The sequence below is a fragment of the Etheostoma cragini genome, chromosome 8 (genome assembly GCF_013103735.1).
Source record: "Etheostoma cragini isolate CJK2018 chromosome 8, CSU_Ecrag_1.0, whole genome shotgun sequence".
NCBI lineage: Eukaryota > Metazoa > Chordata > Actinopteri > Perciformes > Percidae > Etheostoma > Etheostoma cragini.
The window spans coordinates 10298260-10322584 of NC_048414.1; the positions used below are offsets into that span (position 1 = coordinate 10298260).

The following is a 24325-nucleotide window of genomic DNA, read 5'->3' on the forward strand; positions in this document are numbered from 1 at the left end:
ATGTGAGGAATCTTTAATAGTGTGGGCAGGCATTTTATGGGAGTTGTCAGGTAACGTTAGGGGAACATTCAACTTCCCGATCAACCAAAACACAACCAAACCTAACCTTCAGGGAACGTTCCTGCAACCAAAAACAAATGTTTCCAGGACGTTCTGGGAACTAAAAATTGTTAGATGGTAGCAACCAGCATTAGTTAAAAAAATAGTTTATAAAGCTCCAACATTGTGGAACACTTTAAAGTAGGTCTAGGCTACTTCTTTAATAACTGCATAGGGACCTGGCAGTCTTCACCCGGTGTCTCCATCCTATTCAGCGGTAACCGAGGTAACAGAGATACCTGCTGCACGTGTCATCTAGGCCTAGTTAATTGCCATTTTACTTATTTGTCTTTCAAACTGCACTCTTTTTTCACACTTGAAACTGAATGGTGCATCAACACAAGCACTTTTTATTTTCATCAGAGATTTGAAATGGTAAAACACACACGCCCCCGCTATTGTAAGAGGAGCTCCAGTGGTTCGTCTAAGGATCAGACCAACACGGCGGATAGCCGACTGCCGTTTGTCATTTTGCGCGTCGGAGTGGAGGAATGAAGCAACATCTGCAGTGTCGGCAATAGAAACCCGCTCAGTGAGATCCCCCTCACTGTCAGCTCCGCTACTAATTGCAGGGAAGCTATTTGTATCTGCCTGCAGAATCGGTTTACTTCAGATTCCTCCTATTCTCTCTTTCTCTTCCTTAGGGGCAGTAACGAGGCAGGTAGGCTACCTTCAATTAAGGGAAGCGATGCTGTGGACCCGTGGAAAAAAATGAAAGATGAGGGTTAGAAGTTGAGCAAATAGAGCTCTAGGCTACTTTAGTACTATTAGGCTACTCACGTGTTTTTTCCTGCTTTTTAGTTATATTTTTTTCTATTCTACATTGATTTATGATCATGACTGTTTTGTGTGGTCACTTTGCATGCCTAGAAGCTAAATAACGGGGTGTTTGGTCATTTGTTGTGCGAACATTAAGTTGCACGTGCCAGGAATTTTTACTGAACTGCATGTTAGGCTACAGGTGTCACTATTGAACATCACCTGCACATTTTTATTCCTCTTCTTAGTTTTGACGGTTGAAGTTCTTATAGTTGAAGAAGTAAGACCGTGTCTACGATATCCGGGATATTTGCCTGTTTGTGCCTCCTGTCAGTCAGACTCCGCAGTTCATCATGTTCTACCAGCTGACGGATCCAACAATGAATGGCAGCTGCCAGGGACCCACCTCAGCGTGCAATTACAGTGCTAATGGAGACGCGCTCCAGCTGCCCACTTTCTCCACCGCGGCCAAAGTCAGAGTCATCATAACCTTCACTCTGTGCGCAGTGTCAGCTGTGTGCAACTTGGTTGTGCTGTGGGCAGCCGGCAACGGCGGCAAGCGCAAGTCGCACGTCAGGATCCTCATAATGAACCTGACTGTGGCGGACCTGCTGGTGACTTTCATCGTTATGCCCGTGGACGCAGTGTGGAACATCACGGTGCAGTGGCAGGCTGGAGATGTCGCCTGCAGGCTGCTGATGTTCATGAAACTGGTGGCGATGTACTCCTGCGCCTTTGTAACTGTGGTCATTAGCTTGGATAGGCAGTCTGCCATTCTCAATCCTCTGGGCATCAGTGAAGCCAAAAGGAAAAGCAAAATCATGTTGACTGTGGCCTGGACAATGAGTGTAATCCTCTCGCTCCCTCAGGTAAGAGAAAACTTATTCTGTTTGCTTTGTCAATCCCCTCTCTACACTCATTTGAGGATCCTTGTCAAATGACAGATGCTGGTTTTACACCTCTCCCATCACATACTGGCTTTTTATTAGCAGGAAAATAAAACCACGTTCAAAAAGGCTATGTAAACTCTGACAGTGTGATTTCTTCTAGCAAATCCATCTTTAGCTTTGCTGAGAAACGGAGGTGAAGTTAATTAAAGAATTGTTTGAGTCTGCAGGGGACATGATGAAAAACATCCAGGTATTCAAGGCCCACAAACAAATCTTATATAACCTGAAAAATGCAGTTGGCTCACTTAATCTGCAGGGCTGCTTGCAATAATGTTTGTGAAAGACATAATATAATCTCTGAATAGGTACACTTTGCTTGATGATACTCAACAAAACACCTGTGGCGCTCATTAAATTGAGTGTTATTGTTAATTAAAATTACAAGTTGTGGGAAGCTTCACATTACTAAACATTAGCTTATGATTTGCTCCAGCACATACAAGAACAAGCTCCAGTTCACTGGTTGCTGAACAACAGGACTTGGTTGAAACTGCTGAACACAACGATTCCTACGAATCAAATTGGATTTCTACTTAGGTGTAGCATGATTTTGAGGGATTATTGACATGAAAGACTTTCAGGACGTTTGCAAATATCAGAAATGTTTATCAAGTACCTCATCAAGTGGAAGATCACCTTATTATTTCCTCAATTTATAGTGTGACTGAACCAAACTGAAAAAAAGTTAAGATCTGACAACTAAACTTGTCAAACTCAGTGATTATAATTTGTGATTAGATTTGTGATTAATTTGTGATTTAGGCACACAAAGGTCATGTACTCTATACTTTATGGGAATTTTTGGGATTTTAACAACTTGAAATTGAGATTACGTTGTACTAATAAAAGTTTTCATGTCATCCCCCTCCCCTTGTTCAAGCAGCAATTACGGCGTATATTTACGCTTATAGTGGCTGCGCCCTCTAGTGGACGTAGCAGTTGTGACAGTAGCAAATCCAGAAATAAGGTGACGCAGTATAAGAGCGCCAAAGAGCTTAAAGGGGGATTTATGCCTCTGCGGGGACTCTACGCAAGTTAATACTTGTGCGCTGATGTCTGGGATGTTCTGGAATATCTCTTTAAGAGAATTGCTGAGCCAGTGTGCATGTGGAGTGTGTGGTAGAGTAAGTGAGAGAGTGTCCGGGCTTCAGAGCGAGTACCGACCGTGGAAGCATAAACAGAGAAACAAAGAGTCACCCCTGTAATTTCTGAACACAGTTGGAAAACTGTAGCAGTAAAAAAGTAATCCTCTCATTAATTTCATGTTGTTTATGAAGAAGTCGAACCAGGAAACAAGGAGGGGGAAATGTAGTCTCGCTTTGCCAGACCTTCCCCCACAGCTCTGCGGAGGAAGGTCTGGCTAGTCCACAAAGCTTTCCTGGAAAGGAGAAAAACGGGCTCTGGTTTATTGATGTAACCAGACCCAATTGAAAGGCTTAGCCTAACTTTAGCAATTTAATAATTGATAACGCCACCTCGGAACTTTCACACAACAAGTTTAAAATATGATTCCAGCTGTTAGCAATCCCAGGGACTCCCACAACCCAGGCAAGCCCACAGAAAAGATCAGAGACAAGGTTGTTTTGAGCTACTAAAAGTAATTTGTTACAAACTCAAAAAAACAATTTTAACTTAAACATAACTCTAAAAGAACAAAAAGTTGGAAACAAAACTAATACAATATGACATTTCTTTAAACCAATCATAATTGAGATGGGCGACACTGAGCACCGGGAGCCACGGCGCAGCTGCAAATTAGCCTCTGGAAGGAACTTGTTTTGGTGGAATATGTGTACGTTCAAAAGTTGTTTGAGTTGTAAACTCAAATTTGATAGATAGTCTAGCTAACTGTCTGGATTTACCCTGCAGAGATCTGAGGAGCAGTTAACTACAGTCCTCATAAATCCACCGCAGTTTGAGATTCCCTAGGCGGATACAGCGTAAGATACGGTGTAGGTTTCTATCTACACTTACCCGTATGTGCCTTTGGCGTTGGTTTAAAGCAGGACCACGAATTGGGCTTTAGGAGGCAGGTTGGGGTGGTGGATGGGTCAAACAAACACAGAACTTTATCACAAAATATCTATTGTTGTATGGTTTGAAGGACTTATTGAATTTAAGGCAAATTACATTTAGTGGGATTCCGAGAGAGTACATATCTTGAAGCAGTACAGTAGGTAGCACCTCTGTCCGTGGTTGCCGGTTTAAGTCCTCATACGGACCAAGTTTGGAGTTTGGAAGCGTAGCTGGAGGGGTGCTAAGTTCCCTCCCTCAGGCACAGCTGAGGTGTCCTTGCTCTGACATCTCTCCCTTATGGCTATAGGTCCTGTTTGTGCATGTGTGTGTATTTCAGATGTGTGTATTTTAGATGTGTGTAATGTGTAAACATAACAACCTCCCCAAAGGGATCTTCTTATTCTTCTTCTAGAGAGTGAGAGACAGAGACTCTCCTAAGACAAATGGGAGAATTGCATACGTTTCTGATGAAGTGACAAAGATGCCTGGCGCCCATAGGAATTATGACTATGAGGAGGTCGGACTGGATGAATGGGAATGGGTCAACAAACCATGATATCTCTCTAAACCTAACCAAATCTTAACCAAATTAGTGTCACATCATTACACATATTAATTATTTAACTGTGATTTGTAATGGTTTTGGAAGGCACGGATAAATTAAGTAATCATGTCTATGTGTGTCGGATCAGAAAACATTTCTATTTGTCTGCCTGGAAGGCACATTTTGTCAGTTAAGTTTAGTTAAGTTTTTTTTTCTTGCCGAGAGTTGCTCTATCTTCCACCTGGCACAGCGCAGCGCAAAGCCCGACGCAAGTGCCTTTGCTAGTTTAAGACCAACGCCGTTGTCAGTTTTCCATCCGGTGCCCATGTTGATGAAATAGCAAATGCACATGCACCCATCTTTGCGCCCCTGGGCGTGCTGGTCTTACAGGGAGGTGTGTTCAGGTGAATTCTTGGCAAATTGTTATCTTGAGACAGTGGTAAGTGATCGCACCATTGACCAACAAAGACCTGGTCTAAAGTCAATAGCGCAGCATTATATTGTTATTTTTTGTGTTGGAATTTTAAACTTCATCTGTGCAATCTGAGTTTTCTCTCACATGACTTAAAACAACTTTTTAATATACACATTTCACCAAAACAAGTTCCTTGTTGGCTTGTTGCGTTTTTCTCCTATTCCGGATTGCTGTGTGGACTACCCAGACCCTCCTCTGCAGCATTGGAGGAATGTCTGGCAAAGTGAGAATATTTGCGACATGACTAACATCTGAAAGGTACTACATCTAAAGACCACATCTAAAAGGGTTCATTAAACATTTGGCCACTGCTAGAACAAATGACACTCTGAGTCATCATTAGTCGCTCAATGTTTTGTTGACACTTGATTTCTTTTCCACGGTAACGTCAAGTGTGTCAATATTTTTTGAGCATCTAATTGTTAGTGTTTTTTTTAAATCATCTGAAGTGCTGCTGCCCCTCAACCCCCTCACCCCTCCACCCCGGCAGAGCACATCATAATACTGAGATTTAGGATTCCCTGATAGGAAACATGAAGAAGCTTATTGTTTATATCAAATGATCAAAAGTTTCCTCAAGACTTGACAGAGCCTTTTTGAATTCAACATCAGTGTTCCTTTTTTCAGTTTAATTTAATGTCCGGGTAGACACCAAGATATTCATAAAACTGGACAGTTTCTATCTGCTGACCCTTAATTATGACTGGAAAGACCTCTGTCTTCTTCCTTTAAATCAATAATGAACTTTTTGGTCTTCTCAACATATTTCTTTTTGCATCACACCATGAAGCTAAAGCTAGGAGAAGGTAAACCTAATTAGCTTAACATAAAAACTGGAAGCAGGGGTTGACAAATAGCCTGGCTCTGTCCAAATGTTTGTACTGATTAAACAGCGAGAACTGTTCATTAATGAGCTTTAAAGGTGCTTATTGGTGGATTTAGTTACGTGGACAGAGCCAGACTAGCCGTTTCCCCTTGTTTACAGTCATTATACTAAAATAAATTAGGTGGCTGCTAGTGGTAGGCCTAACTTTTGTAATGAGCATGGTGGTTAAATATCTGCACACTTCTGATTTTGTAAAGATTAAATAAAGAGTGAGCTAAAAAAATGCACATTATTGTTATTGTTGTATTATTTTGGATAGTGCAAAGCTAGCTGTTGCCCTGTCCTTCTTGGCTACTAGCAACTGCATGGAGGAGGGGTGGGGGCGGTTGCGTGATCACAGAAGGCTTGTATCATGTGGACACGCCAACAGTTTTGTTGTCATTGCTTAAAATTCCTAATGGGGGTGCCAGAAACTTCGCATTACAGCTTTAAATGATCTTTTGTTTGGCCCAGACAATATTTCTCTTAGCCATGAAAACATCCTCATTCAGAGCCCATTTTATAAAATAAGAAATGGAGAGAGATGCCTCACAAATTGTTGATATGAATGGTAAAAAAGTAGAGTCCAACTGTTTGAGAGCCGTGTGTGCAATAACAAAAACAAGTCAACTGTCTTGGTGGGATAACAGTTATCAATCCATCCATCCATCTTTAAGTCAAATCAATTGGCGTCACATTCACAGATAGGAAATAGGAAGAAAGTCTGCCCAAAAATTTAAAACTATATACTGTATTTTTATTTCATTTATTAAGGCCCAGGCATTTTTGAATACTCAGGGGCCTTTATTTTATTTTTTTTATTTTTGAACGAGTGATCTGAGATATCTCAATTTCTTTGCGACATCACAAACAAACCATACAAACTAAAGCAGACTAAAAAGCATTTTCCTTGAAATGCCAAAAACATTGTTTGAAGTTTTTCCACAGCTTTGTTGCACTGAATAATTGGTATAATCTAACTGCATTTTACCATCTTTAATTCAGTCAAATTATAATTGTTGCTTTTGCCACTGTTCTCTTATTCACAGTGTTTGGCATGTGTCATCATTATTTTTAGAGTGGTCATAATAGAAATAAGTTCATTAACACTTTCAGGACAATACTTTGGATTTTTTTTACCATACCATTAAAATTAGTCATTTCTCACATTTTGAGTGTTATATGAAAAAAAACGTAATTCATTCAGTGTCCTCTTTATCCACATATTTTACCTGTAACCCATTTTTACCATATATTGCTCAGTGATAATTGGTATAATTAGTCACAAAATTACACATAGCTTCCAGCATCACACTGTGATTGGCTGATTCTTGGATCAGGGAAGCAGGGAGAAAGCAGGGAGAAACCAAGAACCACTGACTTCTAAACAAAAATCTCTCAGCTGAGAAGCTTCTCCAAGACTCGTCCACTTTACATCGGGATCCTGATCATTCTGTCGGGTTTGTAATTGCGACAACAACTGCCTCACTCTACATTATCCCTTACGTAAATGTATTGCTGCAGCGTTAGAGTCCTAAGGCTCTCATCTGACAACAATCAGAACCAAATTAAAAACACAGAGCATTCAAATAATGCACAAATAAGAATTCTGTTTTATGTTATCTACTACAATTTCTTGCATCATTTGCATTATTAACTAACTTATGATTTGAGCATGGACCTTCATGGTTTATGAAGCAGCACGTCTATCACCTGAACACAGAAATAACAGCCACCATAGCTACAGTAATTTAAGTAAAACAGAAAGTATGCTGTACGATTAGAAAGCCGGCTTCTATGCTGCCTACTTCTTCAAGAAAACAACAACCCTTTCCCAAGACAGGTTGTTGAACTATCTGCAAAACCACATTTTATGTTCAATGAAAATATTTTTAGAATTATTGTTTCTCACAATATCTGTGTATGGCAAGTATGATGGGGGGGGGGCTAAGGAAAATATTGATGGATTATGGCAATCTGTAACCCACAACAGTTAATGCACTGATAACAATTAACAAACAAAACATAACATAACATAAAATTATTTACAAGAAACCAAATATTCGGGTTATGTTAAATAAACTATGCTTAACATATGGTTAAAGCTGTTATAATTGTGTAATTATGATTTTTACATTAGCAATGTATTAAATGACTACATTACATGTCATTTAGCTGATGCTTTTATCCAACGCGACTTTCAATTAAGTGCTTTCAACCCTGAAGGCACCAACTCCAGACATCAAGTAGTAAATGAGCAAAACCACAAAGAGACAGTTAAAGTGTAGTTTCAAGATTCTATAGAAAATGATATATTTATATTTTCCTCCTTTCTTCTTTTCCTACTTCATGTTTATCTGAAGTGTAGTCAGAAAAGTGTTTTTAGCCTTCAGCCTTTAGGCTTTCAGCCATCCTGATGTCATTAGGGAGCTCTTTCCACCATTTGGGAGCCAGGACAGCAATCGGGTTTTGTGAAGTGATTAGTTCTCCCTCGCTGTGAGGGGGCAGCAAGCAGGTTGGCTGATGGAGAGCAGAGTGGGCGGGTTGGGGTGTAGGGTTTGACCATGTCCTGGTCATAAGCTCATACTTAGCGACATCTTAGCTCACACTTACTTACACTCAATAAATTGTGATGATTGATTCAAGTGAATACATTCCAGTGAGAAACATGCTGTCTTTACTTCAAGACTATTTTTACAGAGGAGTAGAGAGGACTGATAAGAGCTTCGTCACATGGTGCAAAAATAATCACCTGCAGCTCAATATCACCAAATCCAATGAGCTTGTGGTGGACTACCAGAGGAACAGGAAGCTTCTTGTCCTGGCTGTCATTCAGGGAAAGGAAGTAAAGAGTGTGGACTCATACAAGTATCTTGGGGTCCAATTTAATAAAAAACTGGACTGGACTCAAATCACTGCAACCCTATTCAGTAAGGGACAGAGCATACTCAACCTGCTGTTAAGGAAGGACAGCGTGGCGGCAGTGGCGAGGAGGACAACGAAATACAAAACCCCTTACATATAATAAACAACAACCCTTCCTGCCCTCTCTACAACGAGCTGTGGCAGATTGACAGCTCGATGCAAATTGTTAATAGTTGAAAATCAAATTCTTTGAGTTGCTTTTGAACTTAGTCAGAAGCAGTGATGAGGAATGCCTGTGCTGTGCTTTGCTGAAGTGCCTGCACTGTGTTCTGCGCCCTACCTCGCGGTTTTAACTCTAATCATGTATAGGTGACTTAAGGGTAGAGGATGTCATTTGCTGAAGCCCCTTGAGGTAAGTGTTTGATTTGTGATATAAAAAAATTAAAATTAAAAAAACAACTGATTTGACTTTGTTAAGTTTTGTTGCTCTTGTTTTGCTGTATGTGTAGTACTATCTTAATTCAATAAGAGAAGCAAAAAACAAGTCGAATTACTTGTTTGTGCTCACATGCTTGGCCAATGTAGACAGTAGACAATGCATCAATAATTCTGCAAAGAAGCTTCAAATTCTAAAATGTGGATGCTTTACACAAATCAGATCGATACAATAATTGCAGGTTCAAGGTGGGCACCCAAGATCACTACAATATTGTTGCGGAATCAATATCAAGGTATTTGGTCAAAAATATCGTGAGATTTGATTTTCTCCATATCTCCCTAGTCACAATCTTCTCTTTTGTTTCTGAGTTAAGGTGTTGAACAATGGCAAGAAAATAGTTTTTGCAGAAAATCATGATGTCACAGTGAAGTTGACCTTTGGATATAAAATGTCATCACTTCATATCACATGTGTGTGAAATGTTATCATAATTAGCACATGAATACTTGCCAAAAGAAAGAAGAAATGAAAGAAAGAAATGGCCCAAAAATGTGTTTTGTGAAGTTGCAGTGACCTTTGACTACCAGAATCTAATCAGTTGATCCATGACTCTATGTGGACATTTGTTCCCAAATTTGAAGAGATTCTCTCCAGGAGTTCCTGATAGATTGTATTTACATGATTGTGACAGATGGACGGAAAGACACAAAAAAAACAATGGCTCCAGCCACAGCTATTGTCAGAGAGGAGGCATGAAAAGCAGGATATATCTCAGCAAAAAAAAAAAAAAACAGACCTCCTTTTGCAGTAGAGTGCAAGATTACCTGGTAAAACAGTCCAAGAATCTGTAACTACATCACCAAGTTTGGAGACTGAGGAGAAGACACAGAAGAGTTGTAAAATCTCCTCTCATATACACACTGTGCAGTGTCTCTTAAAACTAAACTTTCTGGTCCATTGCTTATTTCTTACTGGTAACCAGTAGCAACAAGCCCTCAGCAACGCAACACCTTACAATTATCTATCATGTCAGGGCTTTAAGGAAGAGCAGAGCGGAGACTTGAAATTTTGATGGAAAATACCAAGATGCCTGGAATAGACCTAGGGTTGTAGGGGTAGACTAGGGTTGTACAGCTGACATTTAATCATCTGTATTAGCACAGTGTGTAGCCTAATATAAAGGCTGCTGGACAGAATATTAGATATACTGATTATCTCACAAAGTCTACCGGCCATTACCTCTAAATAGCTAAAGGATCCAATCTCTATTTACAAATTCCATTAGCCTTTAATCCTAAAAAGTAATTTAAAAAAATTTAAATTACCACAAAGTATTTGTATTGTATAAGTACTTGTATACTTCAATATTAAATCTAGTGCAACGTTTTAAAATCAGAAAGGTGTACGTTCAGCTTTGATCAAAGATGAAAGAGGAAATGCCTTTAAGCTTCCTTTGTTGAACTGTTTTACATATTATTTTCTAGTGAAAAGCTTCAGTTTTTACAATCTAAAGGCTTCTTATGGGGTTAAAATCACAGGCTTGTTAACATAAAAGACATAAGGCAGTGACTCTGTTGACACTGTTAGACCTTGCTGTAATTTCATTGGTTACTTACCACAAAATGCCCAGTAAAATATCATAATTTTCCATTTCATTACTGTAATAAACATTGCATTAGGGGCATTAACATTTAATTTACAGTGATTTTCTGTACATTTTGAATTTGCGGTATAGAGAGTTATTTTTCTTCCCCTTAGGCCTTTTAATCAATTAAAAATGTGTAATTATGATTTGCAATTAATTGCAAATTAATCACACTTTATCTGTTCTGAATGTACGTTAAAAGCATAGACTGCTAATATTAATGGACATATAGGGAGAAGTGAGGGAGGAGCCACATTACGTTACACACTTGTACTGGTAGTCACATCACAGCCACACCTTACACTCTTTTTTTTTTGTGCCTAATCTTTCTTAATCGTGGAAAAAGTTTCTTGACAAAAAAAACTTAAGTCAAGGTCCACTTACTGGCATTTTCCAGAGCTTTAAACTGCATCTCACTGTCCTCGATCTGCTGATGAGGACCATGAGATTGTCAAAGATAACATAGTTTTCACACTTTTAACACACTTACGTACATGTGTTACATTGTTGAAGAGCTCAGAATGCACTGTTCAAGACTAACATGTATGTATATCTAGCTAGTGGAAATAATCTATTAAGCATGACTTAGCTGGTTTTAATTAATACATTGGTCCTAGAACAGCTCTCCCAGAAGAGAAATACATTAACATTTGAAATAGATCTACAGTACATTTTGCCTTATAAACAGATAAAAAAAGGGCAAAATCTATGTAGAATGTTAAAGAAGAAGAACCCCTCTTTTCTCGGTAGGGACCTCTATCGTGCCCTCCTTGGGGGTTTCAAGGTTGAACTCCTGAAAAATGAACAGTTCTGAGCGTATGAACCTTCGGCCTTGTTCTTGCTCGGACTCATTTACATGGAAAGTTTCTTTATAAATCTCTGACCTAAACAGTAACAGAAGGGTCTTACTGTAAGATGGAAAAATTCATTCCAGCATGCTTCTTTGCTCATCCAAGTGGAGACAGGGTTCACCACTGCAGGCAGATGGTTAATGACAATTAAGAGGATATACTGTAGGACACAAATGTCTCCTGCTTTAGCAGGAAGAGGAGACAAAGAGCGTTCAACTTTGACTTCATGAAATGTACTTTCATGGACAGTTGGTGTCATATTGGCACTCATCTGCCACATACAGCACTCAGGCTTCGGTCATCCACGATGGATGTTTCACTCAATGTTTTTTTTTGATTCAAACTTCATTGAGTTTTAATTTTTACAGCAAACAAATAGGCAAAATTAAAATACACAACTATATTGTGTTAATAATGAAATATCAGAGTGAGGGCACTAAAACAAGATAAGGATAGAATTACACATAAAAATAAAATAAAATAGACAGTCCATGACAAGAAAAATTAGACCATACACGACATGTTAAGCAGTCTTTCCAGGAGACTACCAGAACACTGCTGCGTGTCCATTTATTGAACAATGTGCGGCTGAGGTAGTCCAATAACCAGACCCCTGAATTGCACCCTAACCACTTTCACCCTCAATTCCGTGACGGCCCCCCAAGAACAGGCCACAATGATCAGAGTGTCTACACACAACTTGTAGCTACCATGTAATGAATACAATCTTAAGAACAGTCCTAATTTCTCATCATATTCATCAATGTCATTTATTATACTATAGGATATTCTTTCAAAAGACGCCACTTTGCCTAGCTCTGTAAGCAAGTCTTGAAACAACGGGCCTTCTGCATCTTTTCACTTTCTCACTATCATCTGTTTGCCAATCATTGTACTTCTCTGAATACAACTGGCTAGGGGTTTTACTATATGAGCCATGGGCTTAGGGTTAATGTGCATGTATTTCTAAGTGTCCTGTGTGGATTCAATACAGATGACTTGTTGAAAATTTCAGTGTGATTTCTTAAGCTTTGTCTCACTTCTGGGGACAAAAAATTGGGCTCATCGTTTGACACTACAGGCATTGATGTCCACTTGCTTTGCATGAATTTATAAACGGAGGCTACTGTATGTAACACAGGATAGTATCAGTATACAGATAGTGTTTGGAAACAGTAAGAAATGTACCACGTCTATTTCTATGTTTGCACACGACTACATGTTTCCCTGAGTCCCGGATGACAGCGTCTAATGTGATTTAAGCTTGTAATCCGTGTGTTAAATACATAAGTGATGTTTGACCGTCAGCTTTGACTTATGCTCATCTGTATGCTGTCAGTTTTTCTGTAAGATCTTTAAATTCTTAACATTTTTAGAACATATTGTGCAATATTCTTAATGTTAGTATGGAATCCAATTACGCTAAATTATTTATTTAATCATATTTTAGGTCAAAATACATGATGAGCCAACTGGTTTCTATCCAGTTCCACTAATCGTACATTCACATATCTGTGTCTATGTCGCTCATTTATGGACTGTCACTATATGAATCACTGTAGGCTAACAACTCCTATAATAAATCACTATTAAAGCTGTAAGCAGAAAAACCCTTCTGACTCTGCTGTAGCATGTGAGATCTACCGTAGCGCTGAAGCAAACTGCAGCAGCATTAACATCAGTCATATTGGCGTCAACCCTAAATCTTGCTACATGCGTCAGACATGTATGGCACATAGGTAACTTAATGCAAACATCTTTTTATGAAAAACAGGTTATTCTTTAACCTCTGTCATCCACTTATCCTGTTTATTTCCCCTTTTTGTGAAAATCGTCTCATTCCACACTGTCTGACAGTATCATATACTGCATATTCTGTACCAGCTTGTTCCAACATTTCATTGAAGCTCCAGAATATGATACCTGAATTCAATATTTAGACCCAAAACTCCATGTTTATTTGGCTCCATGATCTATGAAATGGAAATGGTCATTTGATACACATTTCTCTAGATTTGGCATGACTTGTTTGGTATTTTTCTTTTTCACTAAAATGAAAATGTTCTTTGAGTTGCAACTAACAGTTGTTAACAGCTTTCAAAAGCATATCCTTAGACAGGCATGTCTGTCATAATCACAGGTGTGAATGTCAGAAGCAGATCAATTATTTTATTTTATTTTGAAACACATTTTCTTTTGGAAGATTACTGAGTGACTTGGAATTTCCATATAATAATGTGTGTCCTGAAAGTGTTTTGTGTTCATGCAAAGATTTGGAGGATAAATAGGGGAGTCTTGCTCATTAAGTGAGCTTATCTATCTGCTGTTCCTGACTGCCAATAGGTTTAGCTGATGACAGCTCAGCCTTCACAGTGCATTTCTCTTCACTTTGATATCTGAAGGCCTCAACCTAACCTAAGAAATAGCCAGGAGCAGCATTGCTGGTGTTTAAATTTTCTCAGGTCAGAGGCCTTTAGAGACTTCAATAACTTCATCACTTATCTCCTAAACTGTTCAGCTGCTTTGAGGCGCTACGTTCTGGTTTAAGTCTGTTCTCTCTTCCGAGTGAAGAGTGCAGTTCCTGTTACACGGGTGTAGCCTCTAGCGTGTCACTCGGAGGCATCACTGTCATGTTACTCGCAATTGTTTTGACATACTGTACGGTAACTGGTATAAGTTTAGACTTCTATCCTGCTAGTCTTATTCCTTTATCATGGGTTTGGCGACAACTTGTTACGCTGTGTCACGTTCTCATGACGTACGCTTTTGTTAAATCCTCTTTTTTTTTGTCAAGTGCTTATATCCTGGGTAGGTATGTCATTCTTTTTTGGATAGCTATCTCAAATTATCAGTGGTTGTTGCTGGTGTTAAGTGGTGTGCATGAGGTCTTGATCTACATCTGTATATTTGTGGGCTTGGAGTGATTCTGCAGTGGTTATTTTGTGGGGAGTTCCAGGTTGTTAGTTTGTAGGAGCTTTGTTGTAATATCTTGGAGTTGTTTAACTGATCGATGCCATAAAGTGGGACTAACGGGGAGCATTTTGATGTTTTGTGCAGGAGTACCTCTTTCCCTGTTAGGTTTGGCAGCGGGTACACCCATTGTACTCGTGGTGTTGCTTTAGGTGGCAGCAAAGGTGGGTAGAGCTATTAGCTAGGGAGCATCTCACTGGCTGGGAGAGGCGTTCGAGGTTGGAGGTGCAACAGTATCACCTGCAGTTGGTGAAGGATGGTAAGCTATCAGATGTGCCAGGCACTGGTGGTCTGGAAGTTGGGGCAGGAGTACTCACTTGGACTTGGTTCATAATCTAGGAAGCCTGCTTCCTAAATTCATTCAGTCGGATCCGGATACTTTTTTTTCTCTGTTTATCGCGGTTGCTAGGGATTGGCCAGATGCAGACAGAACTGTGGTGTTACAGTGTGTTTGACAAAAACGCAATTGGCCTACTCGACTTTGATTGTGGCTGATTGCAGGGACTATGAGACCGTAAAGTCAGCAGTGTTGAAAGTCTATGAACTTGTCCTTGAGGCTCTTTGAGGATCTTTGCAATCTGGTTATTTTAGAGCAGCTAAAAGAACTCAATCCCTGAGAGGGTTGTTGCATTTATTAATGAGCGTAAGGTGCAGATACCCAGGGAGGCTGCTGTATTGGCAGATGAATTTGTGTTGACCCACAAAAGTGTTTTTGGAAGTAATGGAGACATTTGCCATGAGATTGACTGTTACCATGTTCAGAATAAGTCAATGTTAACAAATGACGCACTGCCCAATAGGGCTGGTCATGGTAGGTGGGGCGCTCCAGTGGGCTCTGACTCATGCAGGTATTGTCGTGAGAAGGGACACTGAAGGTCCATTTCCGAATGGACAATTTTCCGGCCGGGGGAGGTTGGTTGTTTTTGCTGCTCTGGGCATTACTTCAGTCTGATTTTTCAGCCTTCATCTCAGATGGGTTTGTTTTGTTGGTCCCAATCTATTCAATGTGTTATTACAGTAATTCAATCATATTTTGTGTGAAGTCATATCATGAGTCTTTAATACAAGCCAATAGGAACATGCCAACTGTTACAACCTTTAAGTTGTATGCCAAGGGGAAGCTAAGAAGTAACAAATCATAAACTCAAACTAACAAAAGGAGAGACTAACAAGTCAGAGTACCGTGACAAGTATCTTTTATTACACAACTTAAAGATATGTATATATTTATCTAAAGGGTAATAAACAGTAACCAAAACAAAAATAGAAGCTGTAAAATACATCAGAGTCTCCAAGGCCAAAACAACAAACAAAAACCCATACTAGCTAAAAAGAAAATGGCATCTGAGCTACAGCATCAAACCAAAATACAAGGTGCTAATCTCCCTGACTGTCCACAAAACAAGAGAAAAAGGGGGTCAAAACAAATGGCAGAGAACCCTTGCCCGCTTCAGATAACAACCCAATCAATTCCCAAATTATATGCACCAGCAGAGAGTAGTACACCAACTACTCTCAGCATGGCAGGAAATTGTGGGAAGAGGAAGGGGGAGGGTCTTGGACCTGGGCGCTTTTATGCAGCCTCTGATAACCGGATTGAAGACACCTGTGGATGATCAGGCAGTCAGGGGTGGCAGACCTGAAAGAAAAAACAAAATAGCTCTCTTCCAAAAAAAGAGGCCAGAATAGCATTAGAGAACGTAACACCAACATAACAAACATCAAGCCATCATAAGGCTTCAACAAATAACTAAACTATTGAAACATTTTCACTTCCATTTCAAAGGAGACACCAGACTCAACTCTCCCAGCTTCAAATCAAATCATTTTGTTCAATGCTACTAAAGCCAACAGAACAATATTAGTTTCTATTAATTAAGCACATTATTTAACTGAAGCAGTGGTTATAACAACCACAGAGACTGACCATAACTGTAAGTAGTTTGACATTCAGAACTATGATAACTGAAACAGATAAACAAAACACTATGCTGTGTCTATATAAATACTTATTGCAAACAGACCTAATTAGTAAACATACATGCATCAACATAATAGAGCTGTAAAATATTTACACTGGTCATGTTCATGGGGCTGGCACATTGACTGAAACTAGGGCAGCCAGTCTGTTTCTTGTGTCATTCCCAGAGGTTTCATTGTATGCCATGTTTTCACAGGAAGGTTGGGTGTCATCCATTAAAATGTCTTCATCTGGAACCAGTGTGTCACCATTGTCCATGCACACATTGTGCAAACTGCCCATGAGGCAATTACCTGGGGTGCCAAATGGGGCTTCACCTCCAAAGCTTTGAAAAGTGTTGACCTCCATCTGGTCTTCATCATGCCGAACGCCCGTTCAATTGTGCTGCACTCCCTTGACTGATAGTATTTAAATTTCTGCTGTACTTGTCCTTGCACTGCCATTGATTGGTCCAACCACATTGTGGAATGCAGGGGGTTCCTGAAATGTTGACAAATCCCTGACCAACTGCAGGCAGATCCGCTGTTTGAGGGAAGTCAATTTCTCTCCTAAGATTGTCCCATATGTTCTGGGCCACTCAGGGGATGATGTGGTGAACTGTAGCCTTTGGTACATTAAAGACACGGGCTACTACTCAATTGGAGAGTCGATGTGTCAGCCAATAGGTAAATATGAGTGCTTCTAGCTTAATACCCCAGCCGTGGTCCTGCTCCCTTTGCGAAAGCCTCTGCAAGCTGTGCATCACTCTTCTGGTGTGGCGGAAATCCTGCCTCAGCTCAATCTCAACATCAAACCACATGCACAGTATAGGCGTGTTGGGATTTATGGCTCAGTATGTTGTTGGAGCACCAGTCTGGAAAAGAAAAACAATTTCACACCATTGAGTTTAAAAAATCTTCAAACTTTCTATTAAACCTTCTCCCCTTCCCCACAACAAAGCACAAATCGGCTACAGTTATGTCTCCACCCAAAATAAAATACTCTTCAAGGATACCGACTGCGCAACCAGATCAGTGCTGATGAAGTACCACGTCATCAATGGGAACAAGGTGGAGGTGAAATAAGCTCTGACAAAGCAGGAGGTGTCCACCAGTCGCTGCAGAAGAGGAATATGGGGAATATTGTATATACGACGAGGGAGGATATCCCATCCAGAGACTGATGAGGTGGTCGTTGTTCTTGCAGCCATATCATTTGGGTATTCGTCATGTTGCGTCAATATCAAGGGTTGGTCTCTGTAATCGAAGTTGCGCTGTCTCGCGCACTTCTAGGCCCTAACTTTCATGTTCATAACTGCTATATTTTCTGAGTTATCCCCTAGTCTACCATGACTTACTGCTCCTGTGGTACCCAGGGTTGTTGGATCTTGTAGACAGATGGACTGCATTGGGGGAAGTAACCAGAAGGAGAGGGGTATTTACATGGGACTATGGGTAATGTATCAACCATCTAGGTAATTTACCTTTGAACATAACTTTAGCATTGTGTTATTTAAAGAAAAGAAAAGTATTGATAAATAGTGTGTTTTGTATAACGAGGTTCACAACCTCTTTACAGACAATTGAAAAGATATGCTTTCTTGCCCTAATGTTTTACCAAAAAAGTGATACAGCTCCCATATACTTTGGCCCTCTGGCATGTGCCTGAGGTTGTTTAGAAGTTAACACTCTCAACTTTTTGTTCCAATTGTCAGTGTGATTCTAGGCCTTACTGACACAGAGCTACAGAGGTTAGAATAGAGAATTTTTACTTCTGTAAAAACATGTTTAAAAACACTATTGTAAGCATATCAGATTACTACACACAAAACTAGTACCATAGCCACATGGCCTTAACTTAATACAGAAAAAATCCAAAAGAAAAACACTAAGAAAATTGATATTTTATGTAGCTATTTCTACAGATATGTCTGTGCGTTTTTCTTATTTCCTTTTGAAAAGTGCAAAGAAAAAAGCCAACAAAGTGAAAAATACAAAAGGTCTCAAATACAATAACACATTCACATCAATCACACACATACTTGACATAACTACATACATAAATTTATAGAAACAAGTAATTATAAATTGGTGAAATTGTGAAATGCAATAACTAAGACCCTATTTTTGCTTTGACACAGCTGCAGTCATCCCACGGTTAAAATGTTCTGGTCAAGTTTAGTATTGGCCGATTCGTCTTCTTATTGGCTAAACAGGTAGGCCGGTTTCATAACATCTAGTTTTAACTAGAAGGAATAGATGTCAATCTTTCCAACGTTGTTCCTCCCTGAATTCTGTGATATGATTGGCTTTGGTTAGGGCCATCTCGGGTTATATCCCGAGCATTGGAATGTGCTTACCTCAGAGAATTCGCCGGTGTGCTCACTTACAGTGTAGCAGCCCCGGGAGAAGAGAGAAGCGATCAAAACCCAAAAATTATAAACTGTTTAGCTTTTTTCCGTTGAAACCCTGCCATAATCTACAAGCTAGTGATGGGACGAGCTTGTTTTGGATAAAATAACTTGGATAGTCTAATTCCTTGGATTGTTTGATTAAAAAAAAAATGTGGCGATCTTTCACCGCTGGGAATAAAGACACAAGGAATAAGGTATGGATGAACACTTGACTTTAGACACTAGCGGCGCAGTATTTTTCTGTATTTCTATATTTTATCACAGGATTATAACCGCTATAAGTCATCTTATGCTTTGAGTGAGGGCTTACTCAAATCATGAGACTCTGAGCTTTCAAATGGGGTGCTGCATGAACGTTTTTATGAAGATTTAATGCCTGCAATTTGTGAAAATGTGTTAGAGGAGAAAACCTTTCTCTTAAGTGGAGAAAACGGCCCCGTCACTGGGACGGTGTCGGCCATGAGGAAACCCCGTTCTTATGGAGGTGGGTGTTACAAACCCTCCTTTTTCTGCTTGCTGTTGGCTCCTCTGGCTTTGCGGGCTGAGCTGGCAGTTTGGGAGGGTTTGTTAGTTGATTGGTGGACACCTAAATAAAATAACACAATTAGCTCCATTAATTCATACAACCTTTGAGTTGAACTGTTACTGCACAGTTGCTAAATCATCTGCTCGGGGAGTGTTGCTGCTACTTCTTTTGGTTGCAGTTGCTGTGTTTTCTGCCTCCAATCTTTTAGGCTTTTTAGCCTATGGTTGATTTATAAAGGAATCCAAATATGTGCTTTTGTGCCATGCCTGGCTAACTTCTGTACTGTTGACCTGCCGGGACAATTTTCACAACTATCTTCACTCCTGAATGAGCGTCAGGGCGCACGGTATGCCTTGCTCTTGGCAAAATCGGCAGATTCATCTATTTGAATTATGTGTTTATCTCAGACCCTCCATAATTTCTAAGTGGGAGAACTTGCAAAATAGCAGAGTGTTCAAATACTTATTTTCCTCACTATATATATACATATATATATATATATATATATATATATACACATATATATATATATATATACATATATATATATACATATACATATATATATATATATATGTGTGTGTGTGTGTGTAGGTTAATGATATTGCTTTTAGGTGGCCGGAGTTGCATCAGACATGAAGGCATTGAGGATATTCCCTGGTTGCAGGGATTGTTGTGCCGGCCTGAATTGCAGAGAGCAATTTTGCCTTTTCTTATTGTAATTTGCCATCAGCCTTTGGCCAAGATTTAATTGTCCACTGGCTTCTGGCCGATATTTAATTTGCACTGGCTTCTTTATTTTGCCACCTGGCTTTGGACCAGATTTATTTTTGGTTTACTGAAATGAATAGACTTGCTTTGCTCCATTAAAGGGGTCAATGTAGAGGTGGTCAGCACATATAAGTACCTGGGGGTACACATGGACAATAAACTGGACTGGTCAGCCAACACAAATGCGCTGTTTTGCAAAGAGCAGAGTCGGCTCCACTTCAATATTCAATGCCTGCAGTAAGTTCCTCTGGATGTTTTACCAGTCAGTCATTACCAGCATTGTGTTTTATGCTGTGGTGTGCTGAGCAGGCACCATTAAGAAGAGAGACGCTGGTAAAGAAAGCTGGCTCTGTTGTTGGCATTGAGCTGGAGTCGCTCACAGCAACTGCAGAAAAACGGACAATGAGTAGGATGCTGGCAATCAAGGACAATGAAAGCAACCCACTACACAGCAAATTCCTTAAACAGAGGAGCATGTTCAATGGCAGACTTCTGTCACTGTCATGCTCAAAAGACAGGTTAAGGAGGTCCTTTGTTCCCAGGGCCATTCAGCTCTTTAATACCACACAAAGGGGGAGGGGAGAAATGTACTTTTCAGCATAAGCCTGTCTCCCTGAGCCCCTACCATCATATCACTTGTCTGCTGTACAACTGTCTTATAGGTTATATTAGCCCTTCTGCACAATCTGGACTGTGGTCATTACATCTACATCTTACATCTTATAACTTATTTCCTGTTACATTTCGTTGTTATTCTTATTCAATCAGTCAGTTTATAAGTTATTATGTTTATATTTCATAGTCCTAGTTAATGATTAATCATGATCTACTGCACTTTTCAATCCCTGCACTGTTCACTTTTGCACACAGCCACCTTGTCATGGTTATTGCACTTCTGTGAGTGATTTATATTTTTATTCTTATGTATGTGATATATGTGTGTAAATGTGTTTGTTGTGTTATGGTTGTATTGCTACTGGATGCTTAAAATTTCCTTTCGGGATGAATAAAGTATCTATCTATCTATCTATCACAATCAGCTATAAATGCTCAGCAATGGTCTGCTATACAACAATGACATACTGTAGAATGCTGTAATTCACCAATCAGAATTGAGTATTCAACAAAGCTGTGTACAAAATGTAGTTAGCAGTGGACTGAAATGGAATGTAGCACAATGTACTCTCAAAAATCCCCTATAAAGGCTAAATCAATAACTGCACAAGCGGAAATGTTCCAGCAGCAAAGTGATCAAAATTGGGGAGAAATTAACATCTGCAGCCAAGATGACAGGTTTCTCTGATATTAGCAGGTAGCTAATGTGGTAGTGTATGTGATGTAAACACTGCAGTAGCGTGTCTAAAGCAGATGACTATATGTAGAAAACATGTAGGAAAAAAATGTAATTGTCATTTACCTTATTTGCCCATGTTTAATATAAACATCTGACATTGCAACACTATAGATATGACAGAAATTACTAAAAAAGAATTAACCAGTAGGTCACATTTAACATAAAAAAACTCTGACATTAGTGATATTACTTCGGACCAGAGTGTTTTAACAGCTGAATAATCCCAAAGCAGGTGGAATAACGAATTTTGTTTGCCACAAATGTAGCAGCATCAATCTTGATGGTGTTTGTCATCCATCTGTCTGACTGATTTAGACTTATCACTCTAGGTCTAAGTCAAAACCCTTCTTGTCTTTTCATGCAGATGTTTATATTTCACAATGTGACCATCACAGTCCCGGAGAACTTCACACAGTGCACCACCCATGGTAGCTTTGTCCAGCACTGACAGGAGACCCTCTACAACATGTTCACCTTTGTGTGCCTCTTCCTCCTGCCTTTGGTCATCATGATCTTCTGTTACACTCGAATCCTCATTGAGATATCCAGCCGCAGTAAATGTAAGTCTCAAGTTTTCTTAGAAGTCTGCCGTCAAATAAGGGTGGGGGGCAGGTGAGGGCCACATACAGTTTTAGGAATAACAAAAATGTGATTTTTTTTGGGGGGGGGGGTTAGTAGATCTTTAGTGGGAGATAGCAGGTCAAGAATAGATGCCACATGGAAGTGGTATACAGCATCTAAAAGCAGGGAACCGGAAGATTAATTGGATTGCTGTCGATAGCAAGAAAAATGAAAGCGATCGGTGCTGCTTACACCAAGTTATCCTCATGGTAGCGTAAGCACCTAGAAGGCTTAAACAGGGCATGTTTTAAACGTGTTTTTAGCCTCTTAGCATGTTCAAAATGTCATTAAAAGTAACTACCCAAGTGAAGTGACTCTTTCTGAGGGAACAAAGCGGATCTGACTTCAGTAAATGAAAAGTTGTGCTAATTCAGCTGTGTTAGGGACTGTCTACAAACTACAACACAGAAAAGAGATAAAACAAAAATATGTAGGCTATCAATTTAATGATTCAATAAGAAAGAATCACTGCACATGGGTAGGCACTTTTAATGAAATTTTGAGTTCTGAAAACTTATTTGAAAACGTGCCTTGTTGAAGCCTGTTGGGTGCTAACGCTAGCAGGAGGATAACACAATAAGATAAGATAATTTGTTTATTAGTCCACAATGGGGAAATTACTGCACTACACTCTGTATACACACTTTTGTTAGTACTCACACACAGGCCTGAAATACACACACATGCTCAAGACCTATACATGCACTATGGCACCTGGCAGTGCCCAGGAGGTGAACTTGCATCTCTCCAGCCACCAATCCACGCTCCCAAATTTTTGGGTCCACACGGAGATTTGAACCAGTGACCCTCCGGTTCCCAACCCAACTTCCTTTGGACTGAGCTACTGCCACCCTATAAGGTCAGAACCGATAGTTTTTTGTTTTTCTCTCTAGTGACAGCACTCCAAATTTACAGACAACAGAGCCAGGTGTTGAACTTGACCGGAATTCTCCTTTAAGACACTAAGACCTTGAGGAACAAGATTGAAAAACCAGTGCTGTGATTTGGTTTCAGAAACCTTTGACATTTGGAGATTTCTGTAAGGATTTCATTTTTCTGTGATTGGACTACTTCCCTTCTGTTCTGGAAACTGCTCAGAAAAAATGGAAATTGAGTCTGAGACCCAAGGAACTGTGCGTGACAAAGATGGTGTTTTCTTTCTCTTCCAGTGCTGTCGAGAGATGTTCATCTACGTCGCTCCCACAACAACATCCCTAAAGCTCGGATGAGGACTCTTAAGATGAGCATCGTCATAGTGATGTCATTCATTATCTGCTGGACCCCGTACTACCTGCTAGGCCTGTGGTACTGGTTATTTCCTGAAAAAATGGAGGAAACGGTCTCTCATTCACTGACGCACATGCTTTTTATCTTTGGCCTCTTCAGCGCTTGTCTAGACCCCATCACCTATGGTCTGTTCACCATTCATCTTCACCAGGGTCTTAAGAGATTCTGTCCGACTTCAAGCACACCGACTGAATTAGAAAACACAACTTTTCTTTTACACATGACTCATCGGTTATCTAACAGGCGGATTGCCTCAAGTGGCCACAATACAGACACTAAGGAAGGAAATGACAACAACAGCCCAAAAAGTGGCTCAAGGCCAATCATGCCAGTAAGCAAGATGTAAAGGAAAGAAAAACAAAACTATTTACTTGGAACCTGACAGTGTGCAGACCTCCGTTGTGGCCAGCAGATAAAGGAATATGCCATCATTAGTTGAAATAGAGCTTATCACGGTCTCCCCAAGTTGTAGATAGTTGGGCCAACGCATTTTTTGTCTCAGTGTATGCATTGTTTTGGTCTGGTTAGATTGGCGTAGTGAATGGAAACCTATGTTGCCAGTTAGCATGTAATGAGTAAAAGTAAGCCAAAAAAATAAAAATAAAATAAAAATGAATTACTTCTTGTGGCCTGTGTACAAATACACATATGCAGATTACAACTGCAATGTAGATTAAGACTAGACGATTTCCTAGGCAGATATTGATTTGGGACTATATTGGGTGGAAGCATAACCAAGGCACTCCTACATGGCGCAGAGATACCACAGTTATAAATGAACAAAAATGACTTGCACCCGTATGTTCTAGCACCACACCTACATAACCGTAGGTTTAAAAATAAAAAATCTACCTTTGATTCACACACAAACACACACACACACACACACACACACCAGAGATGGGAAGTAACAAA

The 24325-nt window shown here is 39.8% G+C and overlaps 1 protein-coding gene across 1 annotated transcript; it reads left to right on the forward strand.

Annotated features, from left to right (window-relative positions):
• Positions 1–1149: 1149 nt before the first annotated feature.
• Positions 1150–23756, forward strand: gnrhr4 (gonadotropin releasing hormone receptor 4). The gene is given in 3 exon segments (XM_034878267.1): positions 1150–1727; positions 21867–22062; positions 23293–23756. Coding segments are annotated over 3 exon segments (1176 nt in total). The 5' UTR covers positions 1150–1211.
• The last annotated feature ends 569 nt before the right edge of the window (positions 23757–24325 follow it).